General features: G+C 42.2%; 1 protein-coding gene across 2 annotated transcripts in view; it reads left to right on the top strand.

Moving 5' to 3' along the window:
• LOC121278412 (prolyl endopeptidase) overlaps window positions 1-14,175 on the top strand; it is a 128,914-nt gene that overhangs the window by 112,831 nt on the left and 1,908 nt on the right. Inside the window, exons 13-15 of one of the 2 annotated variants that reach the window (XM_041188807.1) lie at window positions 7,798-7,929; window positions 8,563-8,640; window positions 13,846-13,982. In XM_041188807.1, coding sequence (XP_041044741.1) covers window positions 7,798-7,929; window positions 8,563-8,594 — 164 coding nt within the window. In that variant the 3' untranslated portion in view covers window positions 8,595-8,640; window positions 13,846-13,982. Of the gene's footprint in view, window positions 1-7,797; window positions 7,930-8,562; window positions 8,641-13,845; window positions 14,003-14,175 lie in introns of those variants that run through there. The other variant, XM_041188806.1, reaches the window with a different exon arrangement.

The following is a 14,175-nucleotide window of genomic DNA, read 5'->3' on the forward strand; positions in this document are numbered from 1 at the left end:
CTCAATACTCATTTGCACGCCATTTGCATGTGTACTTCAACCCCATTTTGTCTTTGGAAATGCTTTACTTTCTTGATTATTGAATGGTGGCTGGTATTTAACTAAATATACCCATCTGATGTACAGTTACCTATATTGTGTGTGCGTATGTAAGGTGTATGTAACCAAAACAATTTTTTATCTGATGCCCCTTAATTCCAACAGACTGAACTGACAAGCTGACACTGCTCAACTTTAAATGGCTTCGGTACACAAGTCAATAAAAGCAGGAGAGCACGTTACTAACGCTGAAGAAAACATGGGAATCTAGGTTTTATAAGAGAGGCGAGTAGAAAAGCAAGGAGGTAGTGATAAATCTATACAAATCATTGGTTAGAAAATTGTGTCCAGCTTTCAGCAGCTTACCTTAGCGAGAATGTCAAAGTGAGGGTGCGTAAGAGATTCCTTATGATCGTCCTGAATTGAATGAATGGTTATGAGGAGAGGCTGGACAAACTGGGACTCTGTTTACTAGAATAAAGATTAAAAGGATACCTGATAAGAGTTGCTCAAAATCGTGGATGAGGTAAATGGGAATAAGTATTTCTGGTGATAATTAGAGCATATAAATTAAAGATCATCACCGAAAGAATGAAGGGAAGTAGTAAGGCGAATACTTTCTTATGCAGAAGGTCATTGAAACATGAATTGTCCTACCAGAAGCAGTGATACAGTCACAATAGTTTAGAAAAGACCAATTGGTTCATTTGGGCATGAAAAATTTTAAAGTATGTGGGGAAAGACCAGGGAAATGGGACTGGGTGAATTGCTCATTCTAGGTTGAGATTTATTTGTATGATAGCTGCCTAACCACCCCCTATCCTCTCATAATCACCACCATCTCCTCCTACATATGATGTCTACCTACAGAGTTTGGTTTGTAAAGGAATGTCTGATGCAGAACTGTAGCCGTATGACTAGGACATCACAGTTGGGATATATCCATTCCTTACTATATTTTCTAACAGATTGCTGGATATTGACTGAGAAGACACCTTGTCTGATTTTTTTATTTCCTCTTCCGTAATTAAGAACTAAGTTTAATTGCAGAGCCTATCTGTGTCCTGCGAGTCCAAGTCATTGGTCAGAACTAGGATTTTCCTAGCCTTTATGACTCAGTGCTGTATCATAAAAGAAATCGCTACACTCTACAAAATTGATCCTGTTTTTTGGGTGGGGATAAAACACAAGAACATAATCCCTTTGATATGAATTTAGCATTGCTGATGTGATATTAGCACATTGACTAGCTATTTAAAATGAAAAACAGAAGATCCTGGAAAATACAACACATTTCAGTATTTGTAAAGAGGGCGTTAGGTTTTGGGGGCATTTATTCCATTTTTATTTTGACTTTGGTTTTCCAGTATTTGCACGTCTCTTACTTTGTCCTGGATATGTTTCGCTTCCAAAACGTTACAGAGCTACCATCCCTACCATTGTCCTTTTTTCTGTAGTTGCCCTTGGAAAAGGACACTGTTGAACCAAGTGCCCTTGGTTTGTTGGGGCTAGAGGATTCGGGTTGCTTGCTTGTTTTGGTTTGGGTGATTGAGTTGGCGCAGAGACAGAGAACATCAGTAGATCATTGTTATAATAAATACATGCTGTTTATTTACAAACGAAACTCAGCAGCTACACTTGTGTGCTTACAACTCAAAACTCTGTCTTCACTCTTCAGTATCTAACTCAAGACTGTCCCACAGAGCCCGCACTACTCTGCTATTGGGTATTAAGATCATATGATCTTACATGACAACACTTGTTTTAAAGTTGTATTACACATCAGTTTACTACATCCCTCTCCCTTTACTGAAAAATACATTTCATAATTTTTAAAAAATCAGATTATTTACACAGCTCAATAATTTACAATGTCAGACTCCCTGAGGGTTTCCTTAAGCGTGTAGAAGTCTCAGCTCTACAGCTTCTTAAGTTTGATTTGGGGCCTCCTTTACTGGAGTTATCTGAGCATTTGGTTCTTCAGTAGATACCTGTAAATCTGTTTCTTTGACTCTTTCAGGCATAGTCGGCCCTTCAAACACATTTGTACTCAGTTGAGTTCTTTCAACAGGAGATGTTGATTCAAATTCGAACACTGGTGGAATCATTTCTGAGTATTTGGTTTCTCCTCCTCTTATGTAATCCACATGTCTCCTTATTACTCGATCTTCGACTTTTATGTGGTAGGAAAGAGGTCCTGTTACTGTACTTATTTCACTGAACAACCATGCTGGTCCTTCTCTAAAGTTTTTCACAGATACTTTCTCTCCTACATTAAATGTTCAGTCCTGACTGTGACAGTCATGTCCAATTTTCTGACTTCCCTGCCTTCCTTCTACCTTCTCTCCCCAAGTTTGGCGTAATTAGGCTCAGTCTCGATCGGACACAGCGCTTCATCGACAATTCAGCAGGTGTGACACCTATTGTCGTATGAGAGGTGGTTATATAATGGAAAAGAAGATGTGCTAATTTAATCGCTATAGAATCCCCAGATAATTTCTTCACCAGATTTGAATGTCTGAACTATTCTCATGAGTCCATTTGAAGAAGGGTGGTATGGTGATGTTTTGACATGAGCAGTACCATTGAGGCTTGTAAATCGGCTAAATTCAGCACTCGTGAATACTGTTCCATTGTCTGATACTAGCACTCAGGTAGTCCATTGGTTGCGAAACTTTGTCGTGGTTTGTCTATTGTAGCAGAAGATGTGGGCAACCTCACATTGTTTATGTCCATCCATTTTGAATGAGCGTCTACAATAAGTAGAAACATTGTTCCCATAAAAGGTCCCTCATAGTCGATGTGTACATGGCCTTCCTGGCTACTCCCAGGGTGTAACAGCTGTTGCAGGTAATTTTTATACATGTTGACACTGCATACAGCTTCTCACCAAGTATTCTCTCTTTCCATCCATTCCTGGCCACCAAATATGGCTGCATGCCATTGCCTCCATTTTGGAAATTCCAGGATGTGCACTGTAAAGTTCAGATGACAATGGCTTTTATTCTTTTGGAGGAACAAACTCTCAAGCTCCCCACAATAATATACCTTCTTGGCTGCTTATCTCATATTTTCTCTGGAAATACGGTTTCATTTAATCAGATTCTTGTTTTTGTGACCAACCATGAAGAACTTGATTTCTCATTTTGGTTAAGACTGGGTCTCAATTGTCCAATCTTTAATTTGTTTAGCATGTATCGGTGATGAGTCCAGGAAGTTCAATAACAAAACGAATTCCTGAGGAATTGGGACATCCTTATCTTTTACTTGCAAGGGTAAATGACTAAATTCATCTGCATTTGCAATTTGACTTCGAGCCTATGAATAAAAACACACTGCCAAGATCTGTGCCCATCTTTGTTCTCTTGCTGAGGCTATGGGGGGTAAAACCTTCGCCAAATAATCCTAATAATGGTTGGTGGTCCGTTAGGATAGCAAAATGACGACCATGTACAAATTGATGAAACTTCTTAACACCGAAAATGATTGCCAGGCCTCCTTTTTCTGTTTGAGAGTACTTTTTCTCTTCAGTGCTAAGTGTTTTCGACACATCCAGTAGGTCATTCTGATCCATCATCTATTCAATGGGAAAGCACTGCTCCCACTCCATAGGGTGATGCATCATACATTAATACCAACTTTTTTTTTGGGTCAAAATGTACTAAAAGTGTAGATGATTGTAACAAATGTTTCACTTCTGTGAAAGCTTCTTGTGCTTTTTGTCATGACCATCTCTGTTTTTTCTTGAGCAAGTACTACAGTGTTCCCAGTTCTGTCAACAAATTAGGCAAGAAGACAAGAGTAGATCATCTAGAATGATTTCAGTTCAAAATTCTTTGTCGCTGGGTCTTCTTTAATGGCTTTCACTTTTTCTTCAACTGGATGTAAGCCTTGTGAATCTACCTTGTGACCTAAGTACGTTACCTCTTTCGCATGGAATGCGCACTTTTCTTTTTTCAATCTCACTCTAGGCTGCAAAAAAAAAAAGTTTCAGAACTTCTCCCAAGTTCATCAAATGTTTCTTTTCAGTGAGTCCAGTCACGAGAACGTCATCCAAATAAACTACAACATGGGGCAACCCCTGTAGTAAACTTTCCATGGTTCTTTGGAATATGATGCAAGCTGAAGATACGCCAAAAGGTAAATGGGTGTATTGGTACAATCCCTTATGTGTATTTATGGTGACAGACTTCTGGATGCCTTCTCTAATTCCAGTTGTTGGTAGGCATGACTCATATCTAACTTCATGTAGGCCTGCCAATTTAGCATATAAATCTTCAATTTTAGGTATGGGATGTCCATCCAATTTTGCCACTTTATTGACTGTCAATTTGTAGCCCCCACATATTCAAATGCTTTGGTCAGGTTTGAGAACAGTTACAGTTGGTGCTGCCCACTCTGAAAATTGCACTGGTTGTATTGCTCCCAGTTTTTCTAATCTGTCCAATTCGGCCTCTACCTTATCCAGCAATGCATAAGGTACTGGTCTTGCCTTCATGAACCTTAGTGTTGCCTCTGGATCTACATGAATTATTGCTTGTAACCCCTCAATTTTTCCAAGTTCTTCCTTAAAGGCTGAGTCATTTTTTTTAGTAGCTCTGATAACCCATTTGTTCTTAGTTGGAAGTTTCCAGTCCATTCAAATTTAATTTCTTTCAGCCAGTTTCATCCAAGGAGACTAGGTCCCTCGCCCGTTACAACCATCGAGGATAATTTCACTGTTTGACCTCTGTAGTCTACTGTGACTTTACATATGCCCTTGACTTGTATGTCTTCTCCCATGTAAGTTTTTAATTTGCCATCAGTTTCTTCTAAATTCAGCTTGCGTTCTCCATGATTCAGGTATTTAAAAGTATGCTCACCAATCACCGTACTAGCTGCACCAGTATCTCCCTCCATTCTGATAGACTTCTCATTCACCCTCATGGTAACATAGGTTCTGTTCTTCCTCCTTTAAATTATGCAATGAATAGATATCAGAATCTATTACTTCAGGCTTTTCAACACTTAATCTCAGTGGGTTTTTGCTTTTGCCTGAAAGTCTGCCTGATTCTAGCTTTACAATGTCTCATGAGGTGTCCATTTTGATGGCAAAAGAAAGATTCAATCTTTATAAACTGTGATTCATTACAAGATTGTCTGCTTCCACCTCTGTTACTATCATGCCATGTTTTTGCTGCTAAGTTATCTCTTTTAATTTGTCTGCTAGCAGTTGCTGCTTCCCACTTCTGAGTAAAGCTCTGCACTTTCACGCTCTTTTTGGCTGGAGGCTCCCCACCCAACATAGGAGGGTGCCATTTTGCTTTCCTCATATGGCTTCTGAGCCTCGCACTGCACCTTCCATTACCAGAGTGATTTCCAATGCCTTCTGAAAACCTAACTTTGTTTCAGACAGTAATCTGTTCTGAATCGCATTTTCATTTATACTGCACACCAACCGATCTCTAAGGATACCATTGATAGATGTACCAAACTCGCAATATTCAGTTAATTGCTTCAGACATAACAGTTGCTCCCCCGCAGCTCTGTTTCTTGAGTTAAATTTAAACCGTTGCGTTGTCACCAGCTTGGGCTGTTAATGATTCTTTACAAGGTTCACCAAGTCATCAAACTTTTTGAGCCTGGGGCACTAGGCGCCAACAGATTTCAAATGAATCCATATGTCTTAGCCCCACACGTGGACTGAAGGATCGCGCACCTCTTCTCCTCCCCAACAATGCCGTACGCCTGGAAGAAGAATGCAAGGTGTTCAACAAAGTGAGACCAGTCATCCAAGGTTGGATTAAAAGGCTCCACTCTTCCAAATTGCAGCATGCTGTGAGGGGATTACTTCAACAATCAATAAGGAAATTTTCTTTTACTTACAACGACTGTGCGAGGTACGGTTTCAGTTCTTCTGATTTGCTTCATTCTTCCTCACTTTTTGCCTCATTTTTTTCTCTGGCTTTTCTTGCTTTCACTCTTGTCACCAGTTTGTTGAATCCAGTGTCCTTGGTTTATTGGGGCTAAAGGATCCAGGTTTTACGTTCATTTCGGGGTGACTGAGTTGGTACAGAGACAGAGAACATCAGTTGATCGTTGTTAGAATATTTATTTACAAATGAAACTCAGCAGCTACACTTGTGTGCTTACAAGCCAAAACTGTCTTCACTCTTCGGTGTCTAACTCGAGACTCGCCCAGTTGCAGAGCAGTGTGGGCATTAAGGTCATGTGATCTTGCATTACAACTCTTGTCTTAAAGGTATATTACACATCAGGTTACTACAGACGCTATTTGTAGTCATCGTCACCTTCAGGTCTCAAAGGTTGCAGCAATTTTCAGTTTATACATATTAATGATATTTATTTTGGATCAGTTCCTCTGGTGTGTAATAGGAACCAACTCTAGTTTGAAAACAGTGACCAACATCTTGGGACCACTTCCTAATATCAGTGTTAATGTAACATTTAGAGGCATACACGTTTTAATAAGTCTTGCAGCTGTACAACCACAGAGCTATCCAAGAGTGTCTCTGGCTTATTGAAGGAAATGATAAATTCTGTTGTAAAAAATAACATTCCCTTTTCATAGCTAGACTGAGTGGTTAGTTTCACTAGGGTGACTTCTTTAGCATTTAAAGCTGTAACGGATTTATCATTCTTAGCTTTCATTCTGATTTATTTAAAGCGGCAGTGACTACTTTAATCTTTTACTGAAAATAGGCAGGAGGTGGGGAGATGCAACCTGATGCAAATACCTAGGCCGCTGACTTCCTTTAAGACGTTAACTTTTGACAATGTGCCTATGTTGCCTAATTTTGCTTTTAAATGCTCCAATAAAGCAGCTTGAAATTTTTATTTTGTTAGAAGTGAAATGAATGAAAGTTGCTGTAGTGCCAGACGACCATGGGCTGCTCTATCATTAGAAAGATAACTGGTGGTGAGTTTAACCTGAGGGTCACCACACTTCAGGCAAGGGGTGAGATTGAGAAGGCTTCATGGATGACCTCAGCCGGTACAGCAATTGAACCTGCACTGTTGGCATCACTCTGCATCACAATCCAACCGTCTAGCCAGCTGAGGTTTAGAGACACTATATAAATTAGTTTTTTTTATCGGTGGTCTAAGCTACATTCCTAGCATCCAGCCACCTAACACCCCTCCCCCCGCCCAGGTGTGATTCACTTCATCATGCCTGCCCTTTCACCAGCCAGTACACCCAAGCATAATGCCACCAAAGCTAAGCTGTGCCTTAATTTATCATTTTAGGAAGAGTAGTTCTAATACAATACATTTCAGTCTTCTAAAAGTTTATTGGAACGATATTGTATTATATACTAGTACTGATACTAATGTCATTATGGTTGTAAGGTAGCAGGAAATATGTATTTGGATACATTTATGGGATGTGGGCATCGCTGGCTAGGCCAGCATTTATTGCCCATCCCTAGTTGCCCATGAGTAGGTGGTCGTGAGTTGCCTTCTAGAACCGCTGCAGTCCCTGTGGTGTAGGTACACCCACAGTGCTGTTAGGGAGGGAGTTCCAGGACTTGGACCCAGCGACAGTGAAGGAACAGCAATTTTTTCCAAGTCAGGATGGTGAGTTGCTTGGAGGGGAACTTACAGGTAATTGCGTTCCCATGTATCTGCTGCCCAAGTCGTTCTAGATGGTAGCGGTCGTGGGTTTGGAAAGTGCTGCCTATTGACTGGAGCATTGGAAACTGAACACCAAATTGATTATAGCATTTTAACTTAAATGTATTTGTGCCCTGTTTGTAGGAGGTATGCTGGAAAACAAACAGAATTGTTTTGACGACTTTCAATGTGCTGCTGAAGTTCTCATCAAAAAGGGCTACACTACTTCAAAGAAACTGACCATTAATGGAGGCTCTAATGGTGGTCTGTTAGTCGGTATGTTGATGTGTTTTTTTTATATATGGTTCGTAATCAGGTACATTGGCATTTAAAGATTTTAATTTGCTACTCTAGCACAAACAATACAGTGAAATTCCTACAATTTGAGGAGGAAGGGTGTCCTTTTGTTTTTCATCTGTCAGTTCCTTATAGCCTTTTTTGCGGGGGTTATGATTTATGACCACTCAAACTCAGTCATCAAAGTATCCATAAATTAATTGAGTTGAGACCTTTTTCTTCCAAATAATTGAAACATCCTTGACATTGTGCAATTACAGTACATGAAAACCAGTTTTATCTTTAACCTTCTGTTCTAAGAAGAGGTGTCACCTGTAAAATATTGAGACATGATCGCATGACAGATGTGCTGCCTAACTTGCTGAATGTTTCCAGCAGTTTCTGTTTTGTCTTTAACTCATGTAATTCTGGCATATAAGTTTACTGTAATTTTTTTTAAAGAAGTGTTATTCTTTTGCTTTAACCGCAATGGTTTCTTGGATTAATTTGTACATGAAGACGTATTTAAAATGAACTTGAAATATATTGTTTGCATCCACCTAGAGCCACCTAGCACAATTGCAAAATCATGTAAATGAATTTAAATTGACCACTTTCCCAATTATGTACCAGACTCCACAGGCCAGAGACAATGGAAGTCATGAACACGAGTACTTGTCTGCCATACATCAAGCCTGATGCCAAAGAAAGGTCAAAATAAATTTGTGTTTGTACATTTACCTTCTATTATAATACCTACAGTGTAAAACCAAAGTTTGGGGACTTTTGATTATCCACCAATTTTTATTTTCTAAGGAAGAATTGTCCCATTATACCAAATAATGGAGGTTCTATTTGCCATCTGGTCTTCCTAACTGATGTGGTTGAAACTAACATTCTAATACATTGAGTGGAACAATATTTAATACTCATTCTTGCTGCGTGTTTTATAGAGCAGCTCTGCATCTATATCATATGGCTCTATCATAGAAAAACGGAGTTCAACTGCTAGTGTAACAATAAAAATACTCCTAGAAATGTTTTACAGGCCTTTTATCTTTCATTAAAGAAGACAACAGAACCGCTGTTGAGCCCAATTTTAATTTTACTGTACAGACACCCTGCCAATACGAAAGTATCCTACATAAGAATATAGCAATTAGGAGCAGGAGCAGACCATTTGGTTCCTCAGGACTGCTCTGCTGTTTGATAAGATCATGGCTGATCTGACTGTGCCCATCTACCTCAGTAATCTTTGACTTCCTTGTCAAATCAAGAATCTATCCAAGGCCTTAAGAATGTTCAATGACCCTGCCCCTACTGCTCTCAGGGGAAAAGAATTATACAGATTAACAACCCTCAGAGCAAAAAAATTTTCCTCATCTGTCAAATGGAGACCCCTTATTTTTAAACTGTGTCCCCTAGTCCTGGTCTCTCCCTTAAGGGGAAACATCCTCTCGACATCAACCCTATGAAGTCAACTCAGGATCTTTTATGTTTCAATATGATCACCTCTCATTCTTCTAAACTCCAATGGATACAGGCCCAGCCAGTCTAACCTTTCTTCATAAGATAACCCCTTCATCCCAGGAATCAGTCAACCAAACCTCTTGAGCTGCTTCTAAGGCAATAATATCCTTCCTTAAGTAAGCAGGCCAAAACTGTACATTGTACTCCAGATGTGGTCTCGCCAACACCCTGAACAACTGTAGCAAAACATCCCTATTTTTATATTCCATTCCCTGGCAATAAATGACAAATGCCATTTGCCTTCCTAATCACTTGCTGTACCTGCATTCTAACCTTTCTGTAATTCATGTAACATGACACCCAGATTTCTCTGTACTGCAGAGTTCTGCAATCTCTCTCCATTTAATAAATATACTGCTTTTCTATACTTCCTGCCAAAATGGACAAGTTCCCACATTATACTCCATCTGCCAATTTTTTACCCACTACTTCCCCTCACATACTCCTTATCTCCTTTTCACAACTTAGTCTCCTACCTACCTTTGTGTTATCAGCAAATTTAGCAACCATAGGTTCTGTCCCTTCATCCAAGTTGTTGATATAGATTGTAAATAGTTGAGGACCCAGCACTGATCCTTGTGTTACAGCGTGCCAACCCGAAAATGACCTATTTATCCCCACTCACTACTTCCTGTTAGCTAACCAATCCTCTATCCATGCTAATATATTACCCCCAGGGGTACCCCCAACACCATGACCTCTTATTTTGCGTAGTAACCTTTGATGTGGCACCTTATCAAGTGCCTTTTGGAAATCCAAGTACACCACATCTACAGGCTCCCTTTCACCAATGTTACTCATTACTTCCTCAAAGAACTCTAATAAATTAGTCAAGCACAATTTCCCTTTCACAAAACTATATTGATTCTGACTGCTTTAAGATTTTCTAAGTCCCCTGCTGACTCCTTAATCATAGATTCTAGCATTTTCCCTATGACAGATGTTAGGTTAACTGGCCTGGAGTTTCCTAATTTCAGTCTCCTTTCTTGAATAGAAATAATCATTTACTATTTTCCAATCTGATTGGATCTTTCCAGAATCTAGGGAATTTTGGAAAATTAAAAGCAATGCATCTACTATCTCAGATGCCACTACTTTTAAAATGCAGGCCATCAAGTCCTGGGTTCTTGTCGGCCGACAAATCCTCAATGCGATCTTCCTAATGAAAACATCAGTTACCCTGAAAAACAGAGCTTCCATTGCAGAAGATTATATTTGGCTATGAGCTAAGTATATATAAATGAAGAAACTTTTTGACAGATGGAGAGAAATCTAATCTAAGGCCCATTAACTACTGAATTTTGAGGGCTTACAGTGACTTTGCTGTGTTTGTTGGTAATCTGGCTTATTATTGTACATTTGCAGTATCAAATTTTGAAATTAATGTGTTTCCTTAAATGTAGGCCTGGCCTTTGTTTTTTTTTATTTATTCATGGGATCTGGGCATCGCTGGCTAGGCCAACATTTATTGTCCATCCCTAATTGCCTTTGAGAGTGGTGAGCTGCCTTCTTGAACCGCTGCAGTCCATGTGGTGTAGGTACACCCAGAGTGCTGTTAAGGAGAGATTCCAGGATTTTGACCCAGTGGCAGTGAGGGAACAGTAATATCTTTCCAAGCCAGGATGGTGTGTAGCTTGGAGGGGAACTTCCAGGTGGTGGTGTTCCCTTGCATCTGCTGCCCTTGTCCTTCTAGAAGGTAGTGGTCGTGCATTTGGAATTGCTGCCTAAGAAGCCTTGGTGAGTTCCTGCAGTGTATCTTGTAGGTGGTGCACACTGCTACCACTGTGCATCGGTAGTGGACGGTGTGAATGTTTGTGGATGGGGCGTTAATCAAGTGGCTTGCTTTATCCTGGATGGTGTCGAGCTTTTTGATTGTTGTTGGAGCGGACTCGTCCAGGCAATTGAAAAGTATCCCATCACCACTCTGACTCGTGCCTTATAGATGGTGGGTAGGCTTTGGGGAATCAGGAGGTGAGTTACTCGCCGCAGGATTCCTTGGAGAGGATTTCCCCTCGTTGGGTGGTCTGCCGTCCGCGATCAGGCCCCGACCATGATTTCACACCGGCTGGCCAGTCAATGGCCAGCTAGTGTGAAACGCACGCTGGGAGCCTCAGCACTGCCAGGCTGGGGGCAGCGGAATCTTGAGCGCTAAAGTGTGTGCATGCATGGCACTGCGCTCAGTGAAAGCTCCCTGAAAGCACAGAGCTGCCTCAGGGAGCTGATGATTTTGAACATGATAAATAAAGATTTTAAAAATAAGGAAAAGATGCCCCCCACATGTGATTCTGTCACATGAACACGGACATGTGAAATATGAGTTTTAAAAAGTTTAATTTTTTTTTTAGTCACTGTTCGAAATCTCATCCCGCCCATGGATGAGATTTTGTTTAAAATGCAAAGGCCGCCTGGCCAAACGAACGGTTGGATGGGCATCAAAAAGCTTCAATTTAATTAGTTGATTAAGGGCCTTAATAGGCCCCTTAATTGTCGGTGGGCACACTGCTACCTCTCATGCACGCCTGCCGACCGAAAATGGTGAGAGTCGGCGACGACGTCGGGACACTCGCCTGACATCATTGCGCACTATTTCACTCCGATTCGGATCAGGCATACATCCAGCCATAGGAGGAAAAATCCTGCCCTTGATTCTGCCCTGCTCTCGTAGCAACAGAATTTATATGGCTAGTGCATTTCAGTTTCTGGTCACTGGTAGCCCCCAGGATGTTGATAGTGGGGGGGCTCAGCAATGGTAATTGAATGTCAGGGGGCAATGGTTAGATTTTCTCTTGTTGGAGATGGTCATTGCCTGGCACTTGTGTGGTGTGAATGTTACTTGCCACTTGTCAGCCCAAGCCTGGATATTGTCCAGGTCTTGCTGCATTTGGCATGGACTGCTTCAGTATGAGGAGTCATGAATGGTGCTGAACATTGTGCAATCATCAGCGAACATCCCCGCTTCTGATCTTATGATGGAAGGTCGGTCATTGATGAAGCAGCTGAAGGTGGTTGGGCTGAGGACACTACTCTGAGGAACTCCTGCAGTGATGTCGTGGAACTGAGATGATTGACTTCCAACAACCACAACCATCTTCCTTTGTGCTAGGTATGTCTCCAACCAGTGGAGAGTTTTCCCCCGATTCCCATTGTCTCCAGTTTTGCTTGGGCTCCTTGTGTGATATAATCGGTAGTCTAAATTAAGAATGAAGTGAAAACCTGATAATCACAATGGCCCAGTCTCCCAGTATCTGGATTGTCGGAGATTGGACTTAAGTTGGGAGCTGCGCATCAGGATCATGCACTGCAATTGCCTGGGAAGTTTTAACTTTTGATGGGCTGATTTCCATTGCCCGAGACCCTTCGTGAATGTCTCCAACACCGGGCTCGGGGTTGGAGAGTTGGGCCTAATAAGGGAGACTTATCTGCATACACACCGTGTTATCTGCATACACACCGTGGAAATGTTATGCTGGTTAATACCTGGTCAAACTCTGTGATTAGCCAGCAAAACTCAATGAAGCATCACAACCAAAGCTCCAAATCACCCCTTCAAGCCAACCCAACTACCCAACCCCCCTGACTACCCCCTCAACCTCCCTGATAACCAGCCAACTACATCGCCTCCCCGACCACCCGACTACACACCCACCTAGTGCCCCAACTAGACCCCGCCGACCACACGCCACCCGACCATCCAGCTACACTCACCCCGACCACTCGACTACACACCCCTCCAACCACCCAACTACCCCTGTTTACCACCCAACTCCCAACTACCCCTGACCACCACCGCCCGACTGTACCTTCCTGGACTACCCTTCCCTGATTGCCCCCTCCCCCGACTGCCCTCCTCCTTCCCCCGCCCCGACTACCCCCCCCAACTACACCACCCCCGACTAGCCCCCTCGACTGCCCTCACCCGACTGACCACCCCCCTCCCCTGCCCCGCCTTTCACTGACCCGCACCACCCCCCCCCCCGCACACACACACACACCCCCAACTACCCCTCCCATAACTGTCCTCGATTACTTCCCTGAGATCTCCCCAACTATCCTCTCCAACCACAACCTCCCCTATTGCACACCCCAAGTGCCCTTCTTGACTGCCTTCCCCGTCCTCCTCAATTGCGCCCCCCCCCACTGCTCCCTCAACTGCCCTCCCCCATCCATCTCCTCAACTACCCATCCCTTCCCCCATCAACAGCACACCCTCAACTGCACACCTCCAACTGCCCTTGCCTACCCACACCAATTGCACCCCCCCCCGCCCTTATCAGCTGCACACCCTGCACTATCACCCTCAACTGCACACCCCAGACTATCACTAGTCTGACTTTCATAAGTTAATTTTGACCATTTTCACGTTTCTTAATCTCTCCCATTTTACAGCGGCTTGCGTGAACCAGCGACCTGACCTCTTTGGCTGTGCTGTAGTGCAGGTTGGAGTCATGGACATGCTCAAGTTCCACAAGTTTACCATTGGACATGCGTGGACCACTGACTTCGGCTGTTCAGACTGCAAGGAGCAGTTTGAATATTTAATCAAGTAAGTTGTATATAGAAATTTTCTGGAAAAAATGTTCTTATGGCTCACCAAACTGTTAGTGACTGAACCATGTAGACCTGAAACCTTGCAAGTCCAGTCCACAGCTGGAGATGCAGTTGATCTCGGGTGTCCTGAATTTGGAAAGGGGCATTAAGGCAATTCCTTGCTGCTAA

Source organism: Carcharodon carcharias, chromosome 5 (genome assembly GCF_017639515.1).
Source record: "Carcharodon carcharias isolate sCarCar2 chromosome 5, sCarCar2.pri, whole genome shotgun sequence".
Classification (NCBI taxonomy): domain Eukaryota; kingdom Metazoa; phylum Chordata; class Chondrichthyes; order Lamniformes; family Lamnidae; genus Carcharodon; species Carcharodon carcharias.